At 39.6% G+C, this 25,276-nt stretch overlaps 2 protein-coding genes across 2 annotated transcripts in view; both read left to right on the top strand.

Annotated features, from left to right (window-relative positions):
• The window catches only part of LOC307167554 (NACHT, LRR and PYD domains-containing protein 3-like), a 76,685-nt gene extending 52,059 nt beyond the window's left edge, over positions 1-24,626 (top strand). Inside the window, exons 9-13 of the mRNA XM_079886745.1 lie at positions 4,905-5,075; positions 6,650-6,820; positions 18,081-18,251; positions 23,197-23,370; positions 24,611-24,626. Coding sequence (XP_079742871.1) covers positions 4,905-5,075; positions 6,650-6,820; positions 18,081-18,251; positions 23,197-23,370; positions 24,611-24,620 — 697 coding nt within the window. The 3' untranslated portion in view covers positions 24,621-24,626. The remainder of the gene's footprint in view (positions 1-4,904; positions 5,076-6,649; positions 6,821-18,080; positions 18,252-23,196; positions 23,371-24,610) is intronic.
• Positions 30-4,448, top strand: LOC307167206 (NLR family CARD domain-containing protein 3-like; the record flags this gene model as incomplete). The annotated part of the gene is made up of 2 exons (XM_079886196.1): positions 30-277; positions 2,678-4,448. The coding sequence occupies 2 exons, from the start codon at positions 30-32 to the stop codon at positions 4,446-4,448; spliced, it is 2,019 nt and encodes a 672-aa protein (XP_079742322.1).
• Positions 24,627-25,276: the final 650 nt, after the last annotated feature.

The raw sequence follows: 25,276 nt of genomic DNA, 5'->3' as shown, positions 1-25,276 counted from the left end.
AGCCTGACAGATTGACCGACCACAAAAAGATGAGCTGGGAGCTCGCTGGACAGATCGCGGCTTTGGCTCGGGATAGCCGCGATCTGTTCCAATTCACCTGGGGGTTTGTTCCTCTTGCTGCCTCCTGCTCGCTGGATGACGAGACGATCAAGGCGTGTTACCGGCTTGGGGCCAAGGAGGTCGACCCGAGGGAGCTTCCAGATCTCTCCGGTCAGGACTGGAGAGAGGCACTCTCCTGTTGTCTGGAGAGCTTCCTCCCGTGGCACGCCATGTCACCGTCTGCACTTCACGCCAGTCCAGCCGAGCCCGCACTTCACGCCAGTCCAGCGGAGCCTGCACTTCACGCCAGTCCAGCCGAGCCTGCACTTCACGCCAGATCTGCCGAGACCAAGGCAGTAAGCGTCGTGCCCGCCGCGCCTGTGACTGACAGCGATCTTCCTCCTCTCATCGGCCCGCCAGAGCCCTCTTCGCCGCTGGTCCCGTCCAGCCCAGAGCCCTCTTCACCGCTGGTCCCGTCCAGCCCAGAGCCCTCTTCGCCGCTGGTCCCGTCCAGCCCAGAGCCCTCTTCGCCGCTGGTCCAGTCCAGCACAGAGCCCTCTTCGCCGCTGGTTTCGCCCAGCTCAGAGCCCTCTTCGCGCTGGTCCCGCCCAGCTCAGAGCCCTCTTCGCCGCTGGTCCAGTCCAGCACAGAGCCCTCTTCGCCGCTGGTTTCGCCCAGCTCAGAGCCCTCTTCGCCGCTGGTCCCGCCCAGCTCAGAGCCCTCTTCGCCGCTGGTCCCGCCCAGCTCAGAGCCCTCTTCGCCGCTGGTCCCGCCCAGCTCAGAGCCCTCTTCGCCGCTGGTCCCGCCCAGCTCAGAGCCCTCTTCGCCGCTGGTCCCGCCCAGCTCAGAGCCCTCTTCGCCGCTGGTCCCGCCCAGCTCAGAGCCCTCTTCGCCGCTGGTCCCGCCCAGCTCAGAGCCCTCTTCGCCGCTGGTCCCGCCCAGCTCAGAGCCCTCTTCGCCGCTGGTCCCGCCCAGCTCAGAGCCCTCTTCGCCGCTGGTCCCGCCCAGCTCAGAGCCCTCTTCGCCGCTGGTCCCGCCCAGCTCAGAGCCCTCTTCGCCGCTGGTCCCGCCCAGCTCAGAGCCCTCTTCGCCGCTGGTCCCGCCCAGCTCAGAGCCCTCTTCGCCGCTGGTCCCGCCCAGCTCAGAGCCCTCTTCGCCGCTGGTCCTGCCCAGCTCAGAGCCCTCTTCACCGCTGGATCTGCCCAGCACAAAGCCCTCATCGCTGGATCTGCCCAGCACAAAGCCCTCATCGCTGGATCTGCCCAGCACAAAGCCCTCATCGCTGGATCTGCCCAGCACAAAGCCCTCACCGCTGGATCTGCCCAGCACAAAGCCCTCATCACTGGATCTGCCCAGCACAGAGCCCTCATCGCTGGATCTGCCCAGCACCGAGCCCTCATCGCTGCCCAGCACCGAGCCCTTATCGCTGCCCAGAGACCACACCCACAGTCTTCTCCGCCCTGGAGGCTTCCTGCCTTGTCTCCCTTGCCTTGTCTTCCCCGTCAGCCTCCAGGGCGCCCACCCTCCCACCCCTTTGGTCTTTCTACGGCGCGAGGACGCGCCTACCGGGAGGGGGGAGTAATGTCACATTCACTGTCTGTCATCGTCCTGTCTGCACTACAGTTCCCAGAATCCTCCTTGTTTCCACACCTGAACTCACTCCCTTCATTACCCACCGGTTCATCATCATTATCTGCATCACCTGTCTTGTGTTCATCTGTGTGTGTATTTAAGTTCCTGGTTTTCACTCTTCACTTGTCGGTCAATGTTTATGTTAGGTTTGTTTAATGTTAGGTTGTCCTTGTTCTGAGCGCACGCTCCCTTTTGTTTGTATTTGTTTAATATTGAGAATTAAAACCTTGGAATTCATCTTCGTGTTCGTCTCCTACTTCATCCACCCGGGAAGCCTGACAATAACTTTCCATAAATGTAAATGTCAATTTTATATTTCCATTGAGTAGTGATTACTTTTGTACAGTAAATTGCTTTCTTGTATTGAAACTTTTCTGTTAGGCCTATTTACAATATTGTTAGGTTAAAAATACAAGGCAATGCAGATTTAATGCAGATCCAAAACGGACCCGGGCCAGATGACCCAGAATTTTTATGAGTCTGTTGCAGGTCCGCGGCGGATGTATGTATCACCGGGGGGCGATCGAGACGTTTTGGCTTCACTTTTCAGGGCTTGCGCGGCACGCTTGGTTTTTAAACCATATATTGTAGAATTAAAACACTTTATAACCAAATGTCAAAAAATTTACTTGAATCAATGAACAGCACTAATAAAGCCCCAGTCTTACAAATCATTAATTAAAAAAGTTGTTTTAGGGTTTAGTTACCCTTTAAAAGTACAGTTTTTGTATCAACATCAATTTAGTGTAAATAAAAAAAGTGTTTCTATGGATAAAATAAGTTTTTTTTTTTTGAATACAGTAATTTAAACTGAAATGCAGAAATTGAATTAACTTTAATCTCTCTGTTATAGTTCAGTTCATCAGAAGAGATCAGAACCAGAGCCCAGATGTGTGTTTATGAGGAGTGATGCGTCTGTGGGTCATATAAAAGAGTGGAGATACACAGACTGATCTCAGGTATAACTTATTAACTCATGTAATAATTTGGTATGTTAATTTTACAGCCATGAAGTCCTCAACACGTTCAAATCAAATCTGATGAAGAAGTTTGAGTGTCTGTATGAGGGAACAGCAAGGCAGGGAAACCCAACACTCCTGAATGAGATCTATACAGAGCTCTACATCACAGAGAGTGAGAGTGGAGAGATCAGTAATGAACATGAGGTGAGACAGATTGAGACACAATCCAGAAGAGCAGCAACAGAGGACACACCGATCAAATGCAATGACATCTTTAGACCTTTACCTGGACTAGACAAACCCATCAGAACTGTGCTGACAAAGGGAGTCGCTGGCATTGGAAAAACAGTCTCTGTGCAGAAGTTCATCCTGGACTGGGCTGAAGAGAAAGAGAATCAGGACGTCCAGCTCATATTTCCACTTCCTTTCAGAGAGATCAATTTGATGAAGGATGAAACACTCAGTCTTTTAGATATTCTTCATGTCTTTTTCCCTAAAACTAAAGAAATGGAAATATCCAGTGACAAATATAAAGTGTTGTTCATCTTTGATGGTCTGGACGAGTGTCGTCTGTCTCTGGATTTTCAGAGCGATGTGAGGCTGCGTGATGTAAGTGAATCAGCCTCAGTGGACGTGCTGCTGACGAACCTCATTGTGGGGAATCTGCTTCCCTCTGCTCTCATCTGGATCACCTCCAGACCAGCAGCAGCCGATCTCGTCCCCTCTGAGTGTGTCCATCGAGTGACAGAGGTACGAGGCTTCAATGAGCCACAGAAGGAGGAATACTTCAGGAAGAGAATCAGTGATCAGAGTCTGGCCAATACAATCATCACACACCTGAAGTCATCAAGGAGCCTCTACATCATGTGCCACATCCCAGTATTCTGCTGGATCTCAGCTGCTGTTCTGGAGAAGATGTTGAGCGAAGCAGAGAGTGGAGAGATTCCAAAGACTCTCACTCAGATGTATACACACTTCCTGATCCTTCAGACCAACATCAAACATGAGAAGGATTATGAGAAGAACGTGACAGATGAAGACATGATCCTCAAACTGGGGAAAGTGGCTTTTCAGCAGCTTGTGAAAGGCAATGTGATCTTCTATGAGGAAGATCTGAGAGAGTGTGGCATTGATGTGACAGAAGCATCAGTGTACTCAGGATTGTGCACTCAGATCTTCAGAGAGGAGTTTGGCTGGTATCAGGGGAAAGTCATCTGCTTTGTTCATCTGAGTGTTCAGGAACATCTAGCGGCTCTATTTGTGCACCTCTCTTTTATAAAGAACTGCTCACAGGTCTCTAAAGTATTTTCTGACTTCTCAATGTTTTTCACATATACTGTATCTGACCTACATCAGAAGACTGTGGATGAGGCTCTACAGAGTAAAAATGGACATCTGGATCTTTTCCTGCGGTTCCTTCTGGGTCTGTCAGTGGAGTCTCAGCAGATTCTCCTACAAAGATTAATGAAACAGACAAGCAGATCTGACAGCAATGAGAAAACTGTTGAGTACATCAAGATGAAGATCAGGACCACTGACTCTCCAAAGAAATCCATCAATCTGTTCCACTGTCTGAATGAACTGGGTGATCATTCACTAGTGGAGGAAATACATCAGTATCTGAAATCTGGAAACATAAAGGAAGCCGAACTCTCTTCATCTCAGTGGTCAGCTGTAGTCTTTGTGTTGTTGACATCAGAGGAGAAGCTGGATGAGTTTGATCTCAGGAAGTTTGTTAAAGGAAACCAAGCTGAAGATACGAAAGTTTTTCAGAAGCTGCTGCCAGTGATGAAAGAATCCAGATCAATTCAGTAAGTAACAAGTATCACTGAGAACAATGAATTTACTGTTAAAACATTAAGAAAATAAAAGTTCATAAATTGTCAGTGCTGCAGATGCTGTCTAGAGTTTAGTGATCTTTAACTTAGTGAGATATATTTTTTTCAAATATAAGTTTTCAAAATCAGAGAAGTTGCATATGAAGAAATAATTCAGGCATATCAGGTATTAAAAATGTTTTTTGCAAATAAAAAAGGAATTGAAATATTTGTCCTTTTTAAACCAATGACATTGTGCAATAAGGAAATATTAATTATCTTTCATAAATTAGGCAAATGTTTTGTGCTCTATGACATTTTGGATCTCAATCTAATTATCCATCAAACATATTGATTTTTGCTTTAAGTTTGAACTTTCTCTTTAATAATGGATTCACTGCTAAACTGATCTTATCTGAACTGAGAGTGAAGAGTGTGTCATTGTTCTCTACAGGTTGAGGAATTGTGGCGTCACAGATGAAGGTTTTGCTGCTCTGACTTCAGCTCTGAGATCAAACCCCTCATACATGAGATTACTGGATCTTTGTGATAATAAAATATCAAATTCAGTGAAGCTTCTCTCTGCTGTACTGGAGGATCCTTGCTGTAAACTGGAGATACTGAGGTTAGATCATCTCTGAGATTCACTCGTCTTTTTCCTCAGTGTCCTTTAATGTAAATTTTAGAAATGTTCTTTAAACAAACTAAATCTCAGCACAAAAGACTGAAGATGAAGTTCATCTCCATCACATCACATGACCTGTTGCTCCTGTTTTTGACCCACCAAACATTTACTGGAGCTTTAGTTGCTTTCTAACAGAACACACTGATCCAGACCTGCCTAAAATGTCTTGATTAAAGTGCAGATATTACTTCCTCAAACTGTAAGATCTCAGTTGTCATTAATGTCAGATCACTGTACGACAGTCAAGACGCGTTAAAAATAGACGCACACAAGAAAACTTGTCCGGAGTTTTACATCATCAATCAATGACACGTTTGGTGATGTGAGCTGCTTTACACGAATGGTGGCTACAGATACCTAGAATTATTCAAAGTATTTCAAAGTTCACACAATAACAATTCAGTGCATTTTCATTACCACAATTGTCCATATTACAGAATTCCAGCACGTCTCATGCCAGGTTCATACATACTAGTTTTTCACACTGCAAACGTGAGAGTATGTATGAAGCTGACGTAAGACATGCTGGTATTCTGTAATATGGACAATTGTAGTAACGAATATCCAATTCAATTGTATTGTATACACTTTGAAATACTGTGAATAATTCTTGGTACCCAATTATCTGACTTGTTTAGATTTGTAGTAGAGTTGCTCCAATGTGAAGTGTGTGCAGCACAGCAAAAATAGATTCAGCAAAAATGCTGCAGACACACAGCTCCTGAAACGCATTTCTGGACCGCACACGCTGAATTAAAGAGACAGCGCATTGTTCGCATAAAAGTAAACATGGATTGCAATGGAAATGTTGTCATTTCACCATAGATGCATATAATTGAAACTCTATGTGTTTCATAGTCAACACATGGCTTTTTGCCCTGGGTAAATCAAGGAAAACTACATCTTACCTCACATTTAGATAAACAAGGCGACATAATGGATTGCACTCATCTCTTCATGGATGTTCTTTATGACCCGCAGGATTTCTTGTATAAGGATTTAAATGTAAAAGAAAAGGCATGAGAGTCGGCTGTTTTTGTTGATTGAAAGTTTTAATTTAAAATGTTTCTTATTTTAGCTTAGCTTATATAGATACATCTATATAAAAGTAATGAATTGAATAATATGTTGTTTAAATTGAGTGCATTTAAATGTGAATACATCTATTAAAGATTGTATAACTGTACTGTGTACAAAGAGAATCACAATGCGGAAGAAACATTTTTAGTAACAACTTCTGGATTTTAAATAAAAATAATGTGTCATATGTGACAGCACAAGAGCCCGTGCTGCTTCTGCACTGCATACGTACTGCAAACGGAGTATGTGTGAACCTGCCGTTACTCTGAACTGTTTTGTTTTGTGCTCTGTGACATTTTAGATCTCAGTGCATTGATCCATCAAACATATTGATTTTCGCTTTAAGTTTGTACTCTCTCTTTAATTCTGGATTTACTGTTAAACTGATCTGATCTGAACTGAGAGAGTAAATAGTGTGTCATTGTTCTCTACAGGTTTAGCAATTGTGGTGTCACAGATGAAGGTTGTGCTGCTCTGGCTTCAGCTCTGAGATCAAACCCCTCATACCTGAGAGAACTGAATCTGTCATGGAGTAATATATCAAATTCAGTGAAGCTTCTCTCTGCTGTACTGGAGGATCCTTGCTGTAAACTGGAGATACTGAGGTTAGATCATCTCTCTGATATTCACACATGTCTTTTTCCTCAGTAAGAAGTGTCCTTTAATGTAAATTTTAGAAATGTTCTTTAAACAAACTAAATCTCAGCACAAAAGACTGAAGATGAAGTTCATCTCCATCACATCACATGACCTGTTGCTCCTGTTTTTGACCCACCAAACATTTACTGGAGCTTTAGTTGCTTTCTAACAGAACACACTGATCCAGACCTGCCTAAAATGTCTTGATTAAAGTGCAGATATTACTTCCTCAAACGTCTACATCACAATGTCAAGTCACCTTCATTTATATAGCGCTTTTAACAATATGGATTGTTTCAAAGCAGCTTTACAGTGATAATAGGAAATTACCGTAACAGATTGTTTAGGCTTTACAACAGCTCTAGGATAAAGTTATTGTCCAGCTAAAGTTATTGATTGATTGATTCACTTCCGTTGCGAAGATCATTAGTTATTAATTTGGGGGCCGCTAACACAACACCACTCTAACAGGAAAACCCTTAACGCCCTCCGGCCGCCCATCCGCACAAAACAGTGCCTGGTGTCTCAAGAACGCACTCCCTGAAATAGGTTTGAAGGTGCAAACGATTATCCGTTATCTCTGCGCAAACCTCAAAAACGCAAACCCACGAAAACGCAGACATCGTGCACATGCGCATTACGTGTTCAGTCCAAAGGTATGCGCGTTTAAATAAGTATGTGAGCAGAAGTGTAGTCCTTCTTTACAAATCAACCCTCAATAAACTACTTATCTGGCCTAAATGTATATTACAGATTTTTTTTTTTTTACGCGTCTGCATAGCCATGCAAACGGAATTATCCCGACAACATTTTATCTGTACTGAGGTAAAGGGAAGGAGGCCTTCACAGGGGATGGACTGGTTGACACTTCAGGACTGCATTGTCATCGTGTCCAGGTGCAGGTCCTTCATCAGATCTGGATATGGCCTGGATCCAGCGGACTGCGGTAAACCTCGGATAAATAGAGAGACTAATATTAACATAGACGCCATTCTTCTTATGATGTAACGATACATCAGGACTTATGGGGAGTGTTCCCGGTTCCGGCTGACCCAATCTGTGCAGCCTAACATTGATTTATAGAAGTCTATAATGTGTTATGTGTATGCTAGGCCAAAGAGATGTGTTTTTAGTATAGATTTGAACTGACAGAGTGTGTCTGCTTACCGGACCACGTTAGGAAGATTGTTCCAAAGTTTTGGTGCTAAATAGGAAAAGGATCTACTGCCAGCAGACGATTTTGATATTCTAGGTATTATCAACTGACCGGAATTTTGAGATCGCAATAGACGTGAAGGACTATAATGCGTTATGAGCTCGCTTAAGTACTGGGGAGCTAAACCATTTAGTGCTTTGTAAGTAATCAGCAATATTTAAAAAGTATACAATGTTTAATAGGGAGCCAATGCAGTGTTGACAGAACCGGTCTAATATGGTCATACTTCCTGGTTCTGGTAAGAACTCGAGCTGCTGCATTTTGGACCAGCTGTAGTTTGTTTATTAAGCGTGCAGGGCAACCACCCATAATAGCATTACAATAATCTAGCCTTGAGGTCATGAACGCATGAACTAATTGTTCTGCATTTTTCATTGAGAGCATATGACATAATTTAGATATATTTTTAAGATGAAAGTATTTCCAGTATTTTTTAGATATTCTCAGTACTATGGTACGGTCTAAATACTGATTTCTACTGAATACTTATTTCTTTCTAAAAAGGAACATAGTTGTGAAGATACTGCCTTTTCTAGTATCTTTGACAGAAAAGGTAGATTCAAGATCAGCCTGTAATTGACTAATTCTGTAGGATCAAGTTGCATTTTTTAACAAGAGGTTGTTAATCATAGCCAGCTTAAAAGTTTTTGGTACGTATCCTAATGACAAAGATGAATTAATTATATTAAGAAGAGGATCTATGACCTCTGGAAGCATCTCTTTCAGTAGCTTAGTCGGTATAGGGTCTAACATACATGTTGTCGATTTAGTTGATTTAACGAGTTTAGACAATTCTTTCTCTCCTATAGCAATGAATGAATCAAATTTTTCCTTAGGGAGACTACAATGCACTGCCTGATGCGATACTGTAGTAGACGGATGCATAGTTATAATTTTCTCCCTGATATTATCAATCTTATGAGTGAAGAAGTTCATAAAGTCATTACTGCTGTGCTGCTTTGAAACGTCTGGGCTTAAAGCTTTATTCTTCGTTAGTTTAGCCACTGTTTCAAATAAATACCTAGGGTTTTGTTTATTTTCTTCTAAATGGGTTGAAAAATAAGCAGATCTAGCAGCTTTTAAGGCCTCTCTGAAATGCAAAATACCTCTAGTTTTGTTTTCTTCCAGTTGCGCTCCATTTTCTGTCGCAATATCGAGTTCTTCTAAGCTATCTGGGACGCTGAGATGATGAAACTGATCAGGCAGATTATTAATAAAGCAATCTTTAGTGGCAGAAGTGATAGGTCTAACATATTTGTAACACAGAGTCAGCTTTGCAGCCTTGGCTAAATGAAGTTTACACAAGACTAGATAATGATCTGAGATGTCATCGCTCTGCTGCAGAATTTCAACAGCACTCATTTTGGACCAACATTGGACTCATTTTAAGTAATGTAATTGTTTGGTTTTAGCCAGGTTTTTGTCAAATACTGCACATCTAGGTTATAGTCTGTAATCATATCATTAACAATAAGTGCTTTTGAATTTGAATTTGAATTTGCTTTTTATTTGTTGAACATCAATTATTTTACTCTTAAATGGGTTTGGAAGTTTTTTGTATTTCCTAATTCGGGGAACAGACACAGTCTCTATATGATGATATCTAGGTGAAAGAGGCTCTATGTGAAGGGATTTATCTGACCTGACGTGAGACAGCTAGCAAACGGTCGGTTTAGCCAGTCTGTCTGCTTCTTGAACTAAGCCCCAATTCATGTTTGAGCTCTAAGACTATGTGCAATATTACTAGAGAGAAGAGCAGCACCATCCCAGGAGGGATGAATACCATCTCTTTTCAACAGGTCAGGTCTGCCCCAAAAACTTTTCCAATTGATTATGAATTCTTTACTATTTTGCAGACACCACTTAGACAGCCAGCCATTGAGTGAGGACAATCTACTAAGCATCACATCACTCCTGCGAACAGGAAGGGGGGCAGAGCAAATTACAGTGCGTGACATTGTACTTGCGAGTTCTCACACCTTTTTAACATTAATTTTGGTGATCTCCGACTGGCGGAGTCAAACATCATTTGTGCCGACGTGAATAATAATCTTAGAGAATTTACAATTAGCAATAGCCAGCAATTTTAAATTTGCTTTGATGTCAGGCGATCTGGCTCTCGGCAAACATGTGACTATGGTGGCTGGTGTCTCTATTTTCATGTTCCGTGTAATAGAATCACATTCAACGGGATTCTCAGTGGGTGTTTCACTGAGTGGGGAGAATCCATTTGTTATTGTAATCGGAACGGAAGAGCGGTGTTTTGTCCCGCGACTACAGCGTCTCACCGTCACCCAATTGCCCTGCTGCACGGGCTTTACAGCTGGAACCGAACAATGTACAGAGTTCACTAAGGTAGTCACATCCAAAGCAGTATCTACACCCCTTGCACTCTTACAATTAACCTTGATTAAAGTTTGGATGCGTGTCTCTAGTTCTGAAATCTTCTCCATCAGCCTGACTATCTTCCTGCATTTATCACATGTAAATCCTGTGCTGACAGTGAAGGCTATGCTATACATGTACCATGAAGTGCAAGTGACAATAAGAGGAGAAGATGACATGACCGTGTTTGTTGACTGATCCTACTCACCACAGTTGATGAACTCGTAAAAAGGTGCGAGCGTGTGAGAGAAAAAATAAACAAATAAATAGAGCGAACGGATGGCACACTAACAGGCTAGCGAATTACTAGCGTGTTGCTAGCAATAACGATTTAAATTGAAGCTAGCGATGTCAGGTTAATGTGTGATGTTGAGTAAGTTATATTTAGCAGTATAAACAACAAGGAATAATAGTACTGTAAATAATGATTCAAAACAGAAAGATATACGAAGCTTACAGACGCAAACCAACTCAGCAGCAGCAAGGCAGACAGGAGCAAAGATGAAATATTAATAGTTAATATTTCCCAATGTGAAATATTAGCATAATGCCTGCCCAAAGGCATACGCAAAGAGAGAAGACGAGGCTTCAGTGAATTTTAGTGTTGTCATCATGTAGTGGAGACTCTTTCAGATGTTAAGCCGGGTTCACACTGTATGATTTGGCCGACTAAGACAAATTTTGCAAATCCTAAAAGATTCCTTTGATCCTAGGCCAAAAACTGAATTTTACCTCTGATGAAATTGTGGCAGTGTCAGAAGATTTGACTCACAGTCCTGCGGTGTTACTACTCCTACGACGACCATCAAATTGTCTTCGTTTTTCAAGGCAAGCCGTGACCAAAATAAACGGTAGAGAATTCTTTGTAGCCACCATTTCAATCCAACGTGTAATGCAGCTCACATCACCAAACGTGTCATTGATTGATGACGTCTGTTTTTAACGTGTCTTGACGGTCGTACAGTCTGACATTAATGACAACTGATCGTACAGTGTGACATGGCTTACAGTGAGGATCATGTTCGTACAGTCTGACAAGCAACAGTCGTAAAGAACTATTATAAATCACACAGTGTGCACCCGGCTTTAATCAGAGCTTAGCATTTATTTATAAAGCTGTTCCTGAGCAGTACAACCCAAATGTTTGCTTGTGCACAGCACAATTTACAGAGGACAGTTTCCTGAACCTTGGAGAGTACAAAGACTACTTACCACTGTGAAACGTTCTGCACAAGATCGGTTTTATCATCAGCATTTTAAGAATTCAAGTCTGGCTCGAAATGATACGGTAAAACCGACAACATTGTTAACTGTGTGTTTACAATTGCTTAATGCCTTGGAAGCTGAAGCTCGTGATTATGGTATTGGCCGTTACATTTTTTCAACACACACAAGGTATTTGGCCAATCACAACGCACTGGGTCTGCTGGCCAATCAGAGCACTCTGAGCTTTTCAGGAGGAGGGACTTTGTAGAAATCAGAGCGTTTCAGACAAACTGGGAATAGAGGAGCAGCAATAATGTACAGTAGCCTATGTGTAAAATAATGTTTTTTTTTAGCAATAAAGCATTTTAAACTATTTTATTAGACCGAATAACAAAATAACGAAATAGCATCATATGAACCCTTTAAATTAGCATAAAAATGTAAAACACATTGATTAAGGTATACTTTTTTATTTTATTGCTGCATCATCAAATAATTTAATTGAACATGGATTTGCTCCATTTAGCATTCAGCAGGCCAAAATTATAAGAGATCACAAAGTATTTAATTATTTCAACCAGAGGAAAATGTTGGATTATGCAACAGACATTATACAACTCAAAGTCTTCACACGGTTAATTAATAATCTATCGGTTTGTTTCATATAGTCGATAAACCAGTGGTTTTAAATTAATAAAATATTGTCCATTAAATATTGGGTCCGATACATTGAAGCAACTGTACTAAAAATCTAAACAAGTGAGATAATAAGGTACCTAGAATTATCCACAATATCTCAAAGTTCACACAATAACAATTCAGTGCATTTTCATTACCACAATTGTCCATATTACAGAATTCCAGCACGTCTCATGCAGGTTCATACATACTAGTAGTTTCACTGCAAACAGAGTATGCATTAATATCATGGATGTGGAAAAACAAAGTTCTTTATGACCCACAGGATTTCTTGTATAAGGATTTAAATGTAAAAGAAAAGGCATGAGAGTCGGCTGTTTTTGTCAATTGTAAGTTTTAATTTAAAATGTTTGTTATTGTAGCTTAAAATATACATCTATATAAAAGTAATGAATTGAATAATATGTTGTTCAAATTTAGTGCATTTAAACATGAATACATCTATGAAAGATTGTATAACTGTACTGTGAACAAAGAGATTCACAATGCTGAAGAATTTTTTTTAGGAACAACTTCTGGATTTTAAATACAAATAATGAATAAATGTTGTGTTTGTGGTATACAGCTGCGGATCAGTTGTGCATTGCAAATCCGTCATATATGAAAGCACAAGAGCCCGTGCTGCTTCTGCACAGCATACGTACTGCAAACGGAGTATGTGTGAACCTGCCGTTTCTCTGAACCATTTTTTTTTTTTAATATATAAAAAATGGTTTCCTGAGTTGTTAAAGACTTGATGAATATTTATCTGAACACACCCTCAAAAAATAAAAACTAGATTTGAGCTTAGGTGGTTGCATCAAAGTTTAAAGTGCCCCTATTATGGATTTTTGAAAATTACCTTTCATGCTGTGTGTAGCTGTATGTGAATGTAAACAGTCTGCAAAGTTGTAAAGCTAAAAGTGCATCATAAATAAAGTTAGTTTATCTCAAAAGAAAGAGTGGACTCTGAACCGCTCAAACGAGTCGTTTGGAATTCGAATCCATTTTCGTTAAGTTCACACATCACGACTTACTACATTTTCATAATGTAGATTACTTACAAATGTAGATTACTTACTACATTTTCATAATGTAGATAATGTTTTCACAATCTAGATGGTGTGCTCTCCACAGTGAAAATAAATTAGGTTTATTTTCACTTCCAAAGGATGTGAAGAGTCAGTCTTTACCATGATACCACAGCAGTATAATCCCAAACTTTTGCTGTGTTCCCTTCATTTTACTGGCGACTGCTTCTCAAATCTCAGAGTCCAACGCAGGATTCGCAAAACGCTTGCTCTAGAAAGATGGGTCAGTCCTCAGTTTATTTGCACCAACTTGCTCTTCAGAATCACAACTTGTAAGTATGACTAATTATTGATGTATACATATTTTCTACCGGGTGTTCAAAATTCGTATTTTTGTGTTTTATATTGTGTAGGTTTCCTGCTAACCGGCTAACTCGCGTTATCACTGTCTTACTGAAATGCTTCTGCTAATCAGCTGCGGGCCACTATTACCTAAAACTGTGTCTATTAATGCAGATTGTCTGTCATTCTTACTACTTTGAGGAAAGATAAAGGATGGAGCCAGATTTGTTTTACCAATGTTTGTTACATCATTCTTTGATACAGCTCCCACATGTGCACAGCAATAAATTAGAAATATCTACATGGGTTTGTCGATGGACTGCTGATGCTGATGAATTACAGTAGCAACATCTCATAATGTACTGTACCTCAAACTGAGTAGTGTATCACTGAGAAACGTCTTACTCAAGTCGTCCTTGTGATGGGAGGTGCGGGTTTAATAACTAGTTCTTCCGATGTTTCATTATCGGTCTCACGCTCAGATTGAAATGGTAAAATCTACGTGATCGTTCGTAAATGTCTTTAGTTTATGGTGTATACAATTGCTGAGCTTTAGGAAGCCTCCAGATGGAGCTGAAGTTCAGTTATGACAATGGCCTTTTTTGTTTCCAATGCGTGCTGTACGCGGTCGACCAATCACAACAGACTGAGCTGGCTGGCCAATCAGAGCAGAGTACCTTGCGGAATGGAAGGACTTAAAGAGATTGGTTCATCCATCGAGTCATTTGAGAATCATTGAAAAATGTGATGTCCGATGTATATTATAAGAAAATGAAACGTTTTTTGACCTTTGATGACCTTTGACCTCCTACTCCAAAGTAGGAGACTTTAAAATATCATACTAGTGGCACTTTAATGTTATGTATGTTTTAAGTTACATATTGTATAAACCACAAATGTGGTATTAGATTTATACATAAAAAAAACATAGTTCAAAATTTGTAAAGTTCAATTTCACTTTCATTTGTAATTTTGTGAAGTTCTAAGATTGTTTATGTTCTGTGTATATGATTCATAATGTGTATATGATTCATTTGGGTAATTTAACACTTTGGCAAAGTGATTGTTTTCAAGTGTTCATTCACTGTTCAGCTTCAGCTTGGGCAGCTCAAACGGCAGTCCCTTTAAAAACATTGTTAGATCATTGATAATATCATGCAGTAAAATAGTTTGTTGTTAAACTGGTGTTTCTGAAGTTGAGGGTTAGGGTATACTAATCCACCCCTATTTAGTATCCCTCTTGTCTTTGTTATTGGTGATGAAATAAAAAACCCTTTGTTAATGACCATTTATGTTATGTTAAGTTAATTTGACATTGACTAGATTAACACTGTCTAGGAGGACTCAGGTTTTTGACAACCACCACCATGCTTAAAAAAAATTTGTATATCTCCAAGCTTAACCAGCTGAATGTGCCCAAAAACTCTCTAAAACCAGGGGTCTCATTTTTAAAACTGTGCGTAGGATCCTTACTAAAAGTGTACGTTGCGCCTGAAAGCCAAAAATGGCACGCCATAAAATATTCAGACTTATAAAACCATGCGCACACCAGAACCTGTGCAAAATTCCCTTTTTAAATCCCAGTAAGCGGAAGATTGTGTGCACATGCGTCTCCTCCCCCCTCTCCATATATGGAGCTTACAATGCCTCGTTTTACTATGCATATCCTCATCTGCATATCATTTGCATACGCATATTCATCCATGTGATACCATGTTTAATGGTACAAGACATCAGGAATAGATTAGATATGGTATATATAATGTGTTGTCACATTACATTGCTAAGAATCATTTAGTAGCCTATATTTGGCTTGTTTTTGAATAAATAAAAGTTTATTTATTTATACTTCAGAGAAAGTATTTCTCAATCTTTTCCACTGGCCAAATGGTCTTTTTAATTGATTTATATTTTTAATGGAAACAGATAGCCCTTATTGTGCATTATTGATCATTATTTGCACAGAAATATTTTCTCAGACCATGAGTTCTGCTATTATCATGTGCTAAGCAATCCTCGCAGTAGTTAAAACATTAAAACACAGCATACCACAAGAAAAGTGTTCATAAGCATTGCATCCACTTCAAATATTTCTATTTATTAGAATATTTTTTTAAAATTACTTCTCTTTAATTATTTCATGAAATTTAAGTGCTTAACTTAAGTACTTAATATTAATGAGGATAGTATATTTAATCTAAATGTGTATATCAAATGTAAAACATAGTTTAAATCATTCTTTTATTTATTTAACCTGTTGTTGTGAACATGCACTGTATTTTTGATTAGGACTCATAATGAAGATTTAAAGTGGTTTTCCTTCATCTGCCGTCTGTCCTTCAGCTCACCATCGGTGTAGCCAAACTGCTCTGTCTCTAAAACGTTCGTACGCATGGGTCAGAGTTTTTATATTAACCTTTTAAGGGTTAATAATTATCAACCTATTTTTGTACTGGGTCTAAAATCTAAATCAGTTTCACAATAAGTTGATTTTCTTTTATCCTTCACCACAACATTAGAAGTAATACAGTGATTAAAGGGGGGGTGAAATGCTCATTTTCACTCAATCTCATGTTAATCTTGAGTACCTATAGAGTAGTATTGCATCCTTCATATCTCCAAAAAGTCTTTAGTTTTATTATATTTATAAAAGAAAGATAGGCTGTACCGAGTCTTTCCGGAAAAAAACTAGCGGCTGAAGTGGGCGGAGCTAAAGCTGTGCTAACGCGCCGAGCTAACAACACACAGAGACATTTGTTCAACAGTTTTACTCACCGCCCGGTTCCAACGCATGACCGCGAACCTTTATCATTGTGACTGCTCGATCCTTAAAGGGGGGGTGAATTGCTGTTTCATGCATACTGAGTTTTTTACACTGTTAAAGAGTTGGATTCCCATGCTAAACATGGACAAAGTTTCAAAAGTTAAGTTGTACGTTTGAAGGAGTATTTTTGTTCCAAAAATACTCCTTCCGGTTTGTCACAAGTTTCGGAAAGTTTTTTTCGTATGGCTCTGTCTTACGTAAGATAGAGCGGAATTTCCTTATATGGGTCCTAAGGGCACTTCTCCGCGGCCGCGCGCGCACTCGTAGACTAGAGAGAGAAGAGAGCGAAAGCAGTATGTTACCTCAAAGCGCTATGCTCGGCTTTTAGGGAAGTCAATGTCACCAAAGAAGTGGGTTTTTGGTTGGCAGGGCAAGACAACCCTGCACAGATTCCCAAAGAACCCAGCGTTAAGGGAACAGTGGATGGAGTTTGTTTTTTCGAAGCATCAACGGAGGTTGTGCACGACTCTTTGTTCCCTGCATTTCGACGATGATTGTTTTATAAACAAAGCCCAGATCGACTTATTTGCAGATCGTCTAATGCTTAAGGATCGAGCAGTCACGGTGAGTAAACTACTTCAAATGTCTCTCTGTGTTGTTGTTAGATCAGTTAGCACAGCTATAGCACACCGCCCACACGGCCCGCCCCCAGCCGCTCGGTTTTTTCCGGAAAGACTCGGTACAGCCAATCTTACACTTATAAATATAATAAAACTAAAGACGTTTTGGAGATATGAAGGATGCAATACTACTCTATAGGTACTCAAGATTAACAGGAGATTGAGTGAAAATGAGCATTTCACCCCCCCTTTAAGCATTAGACGATCTGCAAATCCGTCAATCTGGGCTTTGTTTATAAAAACAATCATCGTCGAAATGCAGGGAACAAACAGTCTTGCACAACCTCCGTTGATGCTCTGGAAAAACAAACTCCATCCACTGGTCCCTTAACGCTGGGTTCTTTAGGAATCTGTGCAGGGTTGTCTTGCCCTGGCAACCAAAAACCCACTTCTTTGGTGACATTGACTTCCCTAAAGCCGAGCATAGCGCTTTGATGGGCGTACTGCTTTCGCTCTCTTCTCTCTCTGGTCTACGGTTGCGCGCCCGCGCCCGCGTACTTCCGGAGAAGTGCCCTTAGGACCCGTATAAGGAAATTCCGCTACATCTGACGTCACACATGCCCATACTCGAAAAAAACTTTCTGAAACTTGTGACAAACCGGAAGGAGCATTTTTGGAACAGAAATACTCCTTCAAACGTACAATTTAATTTTTGAAACTTTGTCCATGTTTAGCATGGGAATCCAACTCTTTAACAGTGTAAAAAACTCAGTATGCATGAAATAGCATTTCACCCCCCCTTTAACAAACATAACAAATGAAGATAATCTTTCCTCTGTGGCTCTTTTATTATTAAACTTCCCATTTAAATGTGATCAATTAATCAAGTTAGGACTTGTAAATCAAGGTTAGTCAGTTTATTTTGTGTACCTGTTAAACTGATCTGAACTGAGAGAGTGAAGAGTGTGTCTTTGTTCTTTATAGGTTGCATGATTGTGGCATGACAGAGGAGGGTTGTGCTGTTCTGGCTTCAGCTCTGAAATCAAACCCCTCACACATGAGAGATCTGGATCTGTCAGTGAATAAAATAGGAAGATCAGTCACACTGCTTGCTGCTGTACTGAAGGATCCTCGCTGTGAACTGGAGATACTGTGGTAAGATCATATTTGACTCTCACACATGAATCACAATGTAAAGTATATTTGAAGTGTTCAGCCTCTTTCTGCTGCTGTGAGTTCAGCTGATTGAGCTGTAAATGATTGAACACATGAGCTGATCCTCAGTAACATGATACTACAGGACTGAGAGTCACATTGAAATACACTTTCACACACAATCAACATTTCAGTCTCTTGACTTTAAACAGACTTTAAACTTTAAACTCAAATCAAATAAAAACACAAAGGGCCCCATCATACACCCGGCGACCAGGCGTGACTCACGCAAGTGTTTTTTGCTAGTTTCAGCCCGATGCAGTTATCATCAGTGTCAGCGCTAGACCAGGGCCCGTATCCCTAAAGAATTTTTGTGCAAAAAGTGGCTCCTAGCGGCCAAATTCTAAGAAAATTCTCAGAGTCATGACGTTTTCTTAGAATTTCCCCTAAAAGTGACACGAAAATCCCAGTTAATATAAAAGCTATTCCTCAAGATTCCTAGCGCTTAAAAGGGCTCCTAAGGCGAGATCTGCTAAGAGCAGGGAAGAGGACTTTTAGTGGCTTAGGAGTTCCCCTAAGCAGCTGCACAAAATGGCCAACAGAGGATTTTTCTCCATTTTCTGTGTTTGTAGGATATTTGTTAACAAGCCTTCATAAATAGACCAGCCAGCAATCACAGACATTGATAAAAGCTGAGCCGTGTTACCCTCGTTAAGACCACACTGAGTTGTAACGTTGCAATTTCTACTTCATTAAGGACAGCCCCTTGAGATAGGCCATCTTGTTTTCATCTTGGGTCCATATGGGAGTGAAAGTACAAAATATGCCAGCTAGGATATTAATATGAGCAAATAAGTCACGAATCATTATTTGAACAGGGTGTAATGAGCTTAAGTTTTCACATATTTTAGATTCTAATGTTAGGCTATAACCCCTACAGCTTACTATTCATTTTCCAGATATTTTCTTGAATGTGAAATATTATTTACAATTACAGTCTGCATAAGATTAGAGTGTATAATTATGTTTATTGATTTGAGGGTACATCCTTTGCTCATTATCACCAAAAGTTCATTTTCATCAAACTTGTAGGATCAACCAATCACGGCTTTTGAAATGATGACTCATACCTAGCAACGGGGTCAACCACACCTCCTCACTAAGATAGGATTTTCCATCCATTCCTTGTTCAGAGTTCACTGAAAATGTTCTGGAATCACTTCTAAGCTAAAACTCCTGGCAAGGAATTTTTAGGTTAAGTTAGGAGCTCTCTGAGAGGATTCTCAGAATCTTTAGGGATACGGGCCCAGGGCTTGCTGGGGCTGTAGCCATAGCAAAAATTTGATTAGCACCGGCGCAGCCTCCCCAAGGATTTCCTAATGATTTTCCTGTTTTTTAATCGGTGTCACTTTCATTAATAAAAACAAAAAAAAAGTCATTAAAATCCTAAGGGGGGGGGGGGGGGGGGGGGGGGGGGTAATAAATGTTGTAAATGTGCCTACAATGGTTTTAATGGAGGAGGAGTAAATTGCACGCGCTGCGACGCGCAAGTACAGCGAATGGTGATCATATTAAGCTCCTCATCAACAACAATCATATTGGAGAGCTATTAAATATGAAGAAAAAGACTGCAGACTTTAGACACATCTCGGAATAGGTCAGAAGATAACAGACATATTGTTCTCTTGTAATCTGCTATTGTATTGTATTGTATTATATATATATATATATATATATATATATATATATACATATATACATATGTATGTGTGTGTGTGTGTGTGTATATATGTATGTTTTTTATTTATTTATTAATTCATTTATTTTTATTTATTTATTATATATATATATATATATATATATATATATATATATATATATATATATATTTTTTTTTTTTTTTTTTTTTTTGCCTTTTATTAGGATAGGACACTAGTTAGACAGGAAGTGAGGTGGGAGAGAGAAAGGGGGGGCGGGATCGGGAAAGGTCCACAAGCCTGGACTCGGATTCGGGTCGCCCAAAGCACAACGCCGCTATGTCAGCACACTTGCTCGCAAAGCTATCGGCGCCGACCATAAGTTTATTATATTTGAGTACAAAGTATATGCTCAATAATACTTTTGTAGGGACTAATTACATGCTTGATTAGTCATATGAAAGCATACTTTATTTGTGTTACAAGTACATTACAAATTCATTAGGAGTGTTTTTTTTTTAAAATACAAGCAATATACCATAAGTGTATTATATTATATATGAGTAAAAAGTATATGCTCAGTAATACCTTTGGTTTATTCCAAATACTGCAAATTGCACACTTTGTCTTCAATAACAAATGCATATTAATAAACAAATATTATTTATATATACTTTGTACAATATACTATTGTATACTATAATATATTTTGAAAGTATACTTCAATGCATTGTTATAATGATCATTTTCAGCACACAGTTAAAAATATTCCTAAAATATATTTTTAAGTAAAGTGCAAATAAATACACTTTTTTTAAAAAAATAAACAGAATTTTCACTTCAAGTTTATTTTTCTAAAATATATTTTTAGTCAGTGTAGTCAATTTTGGTCTAAAGTCAATGGCGCAATATTTTTTATTTTTTTTATTTAAAGAGCACGTTAGTAATGCGTAGGTGGGTCCAGAACACACGTACACTCTGCTTATTACACACACAGGGACACGCAGCAGCACACAAACATGCCAAATATTTAAAATAAAAGGATTACATACAGATATGGTGGAATCCGACTTGTCCTGTAGATGGTCTGCTTGCGTGCTTTTACCTTTCATTGAGCAGATCCGTTTACTCTCTGAAGACACGTTCAGTCTTTCCACTATCAAATTCCGTCATATAAATAGGTTTAGGCTCCTAAACCAGCCTAAACATGGTTTGCTTATCATAATTGGTGTCCCAGCTTGGTCAGGCTGGTCTGTTGCCAGGGGCCTCATTTAACCGTAAATTAAGAGAATAGAGACAACCGTTTCAGACCATGCACCGGGTGCGCCAACCATTTTTCCCATTGTTAAACTAGCAAAAGTGGTTTCGGACACGCCCTAAGTGCACTTGCACCGTGTACTTAGACCATGCGCTTGGATTGTTAAAATAGGGCCCAGAATGTCAGTGTATTGAAGCGTTTGAAGAGGAACTCCGTGCTGAACAACTATCCAGCTCAGTCACATGAAGACAGATTTTAGTGAACATAGTTTCTTACAGTCTACTGAGGGAAAGAGCGGTGTTGAATGTTTATTTTTCTGATCTTCATTAGTTCAGTAAAATTTTAATGAAGGGGAAGGTTGTATGTCTAACCCAGATTGAACCATCTGGAAAAAAAATTCAGAGATGTAGTGCCCACATAACACAAATTGAAAATGATCAAGTATTGCTTTGCTCTCTCCTTGCAATGAGTATTTTTAAAAATCTCATCCGTTCATTTAAAGGGGGCGAGAGGTTCTGCAAAAAGAACATGATTATATTATACAGATGTACTGTATCATTTTTTCACAAATCTCATAATATACAAGAAAACACTCTGTTGTTGTCACAGTCAGCCGCGCGTCACAACCCCAATCATCACCTAATCACCAGGACCCGCCCACTCGTTCACAATCACCAGAATACTGACTCGCTGCACCTGCACTCCCTCATCAACACAGCCTATATATTCACAGTTCACCATCCACTCATTGTTTGGTCTCGTCGCAGTTACCTCTGCTTACTGTCAGACACTTCTACTTATGTGATTGTCTCGTCAAAGTCTCCAGTCTTCTATCCATCATCCTGATCCAGATCTCCTGTCTTCGTGTTCACTCGTCACCTGCACAGAGAATCCACTTCAGTCATCGGCATCATTCAGCAAGTCACAATCCTCTCACCATCGTCTGGTTCCCGCTGTTTCACCACCACTCTGCTTAATAAACACTGTTTGCACCTTAATACCTGTCTGTCTCCTTCTGTCTTGTGACAATTTTGGGAGAAGGAATGGGATGGTCAGAAACTTTTCTCATAAGAGTGTTTTAGTACATCAGTGGGCATTTTATTCAACCATTTGTGAATGAAGTCCCGGATAATACAGGGAGATAACGGACAGTGGTGTTAACATTCAGATTGTGGCTTATGATACATTATTGTCTCTGATGGGTAAACAACTCGTCACAAGGTCAGTTCTATTATTGTGGAGTGATGGCAACCAAAACATTTTTTTTTGCTGCTTTCAATGAAGGTTTTAATGTGTATGGTTTTATTATTTTAAATATTTTAAAACAAAGGGTGAGGAATGTTTGCTTGCTTTTCTAGTAGGTCAAGTGAAAATGTACATTTAAGCATGAAACAAAGAATTGATTTTGGAGTTGACTGGGATGTGGTGACTGTTTTCAAAGCAAAGATAAAACTTTTTTTTAACCCTGTATTAATTAGTGAACATATTCCATCGCACACCTGCAGTTGATAGGTGCGTAGGATAACAAGACCAAATAAGTAATTATCTACGTTTCCGTCACACAACCTTCATCAGGAATTCCTGATGAAGGTCGTGTGACGGAAACGTAGATACTAAAGATTACATTCAGTTGCAAGTAACGATAGTGTGCGGGAGTTCCAACCCTGTATTAATTGAATTTTGAAACCATCTGAACTAAGAGAAAAAACCTTTTGCAATTTGTTGACTGCGTATAATTAAGTTGTTTTTTTGTGGTTTTCTTTGAAAAAAGTTAATCATCTCTTGTAAACAAATCAATGCTTCATACATAGTTACAGATATAAATAACTGTAAACTTAATTAAAATAGATTAGACATAAAAAAATACAGATCCTGATCCATCAGATTTTTTTTTCCTTTAAGTTTGTACTTTCTCTTTAATAATGGATTCACTGCTAAACTGATCTGATCTGAACTGAGAGAGTGAAGAGTGTGTCATTGTTCTCTACAGGTTGGGTGATTGTGATCTCCCAGAGGAAGGTTGTGCCGCTCTGGCTTCTGCTCTGAGATCAAACCCCTCACACCTGAGAAAACTGAATCTGTCTGGGAGTAAAATAGGAAAATCAGGAATGAAGTTGCTCTCTGATCTGAAGGATGATCCACATTGTAAACTGGAGACATTACTGTGAGTAATTTTTTATTTAAAGGTGCCCTAGAATGTGAAATTGAATTTATCTTGGCATAGTTAAATAACAAGAGTTCAGTACATGGACATGACATACAGTGAGTCTCAAACACCATAGTTTTCTCCTTCTTATTTAAATCTCGTTTTTGAAAAACACCCCTGAAAAACAGGCGAATCTCCACATAACACCGACTGTGACGCAACAGTCGGGATCATTAATATGTACGCCTCCAAAAATTTGCATATGCCAGCCCATGTTCAAGGCCAGGCGGAACTGCACAGCCGAATCATCAGAAGTTCTGCAGGTGAAGAAACAAGCAGGAGGAGGATCATAGGGAAAATGGCAGATCTATCTATAATCTATCTATAATCGGATACCGCTACAGTTTAATTCGAAGTTGTTAGTTGCTCTGTCCATTTCACCACGGACTGTTTTTCTAACCTGGAACAATATCAAGCAGCCAGGCTTCTCTCGGCGTCTCAAACGGACGAAGGGGGCAATTTCAACTAACGTTATATTCCCGCAAGCGGTAAGTATTGATTTTATTAACGATAATTTACACTGTGTTATCTAGATCCAGCGCGATATTGTTTTTTCCTCGAGAGACATCGTGGCTTGCAAACGAGCGAACGAAGCATGGCAGTTGCTCAGTGTTTGGATGTACAAATGAACACAAAAGTATTTTTTTAGCTCCTTCATCCGAGCCTCTGGAGAACCAGTGGGTTATGTGAATTTCTGATGTGTAATTGTTCAAGTTCAGACAGATAATCTTTCTCTCAAAGTCGTTCAACACTGTTTATGCATCAGTAAATCGCGTTGCAGTGATAAGATCTTTTTGATCTAAAACATTTTGATCTAAAAAACATACTAACATTATAAGGGCACCCCAGGAAACATTATAAAATAATAAAATAATCCATTCTACGGCACCTTTAAATCCTTTAAATTGACCCAATTTCAATAACAGACCTCATGTGTGTAACTGGAGAATATAAGATAATTCATCTCCACTTTATTCTCTGTAAACTGTTTTAATAAGAGTTTAATTATGTGATGTGAAGATGATCTATGAATATATGAGTATTTTCATCTCTTACAGTGTCTCCATCTAAGTGATTAAGAGAGAGTTGTTTATCAGTTGTTTACCATATCAACAGCAGTAATGTCTCATACTCATATGTGACTGTCTGTGTGTTTTATTGAATTCACAGTATTTAGACGTCAGTCCAGTTTCCTCAGGATCAGCTGATGGTGAATAAGGAGCCGCTACAGAGACTGAAGACACAGAGACACACAGCGTGTGTCTGTGACTTCACACCGGTTTCTTGTTTTTTATCTTTTTGTGGGTTTGTTATTCTCAATTACCTCCAATGATATATTACAGGACCTGAACTTATATAAGAACTTGTCCAACTGTATAATTTAATACTATTTTTTTTATGCAGTGGCCCATGAAAATAAGTGCTGTAAAACACCATTAGCAATTTGGAATTGTTCTGGATACACTAGATATTGAATACAATGTAGGTGTAACACTCAATATACACTACATGTTTTTATGAAACTGTAAGACTTGAGAAATTAGAAAATGCCGGGCAGTCTGGTTGAGGAACGACCACTCCCTGAGAAGACAAAGGACCTTTCTGGAAATTAACATTTGAACTCTTTCTTGTGAAAGTAGCATCACAATTTGAGACGCAAGTCTCACCTAAGCAATCCTAATCTAGTTTCATTCGATTTTTGTCTTTAATAATGTTTTGTCGATGTGCTCAGCTTTGTTCCTTGTATTCCCTGTTTTAGGTCTCTTGTTTGTATGTATTTGTTTTTGTTTTTTATGAAAGTTATTAGTGGTTTGGTGCCTGTCTTCCTCATTTCTGAGTTCACCTACGTGACACTGTGCAACTC

This window comes from Squalius cephalus, assembly GCF_949319135.1.
Source record: "Squalius cephalus genome assembly, chromosome: 11".
NCBI classification, from domain to species: Eukaryota; Metazoa; Chordata; class Actinopteri; order Cypriniformes; family Leuciscidae; genus Squalius; species Squalius cephalus.
The sequence above is the reverse complement of the archived record's forward strand: the minus strand, read 5'-3'. Positions and strand labels throughout refer to the sequence as shown.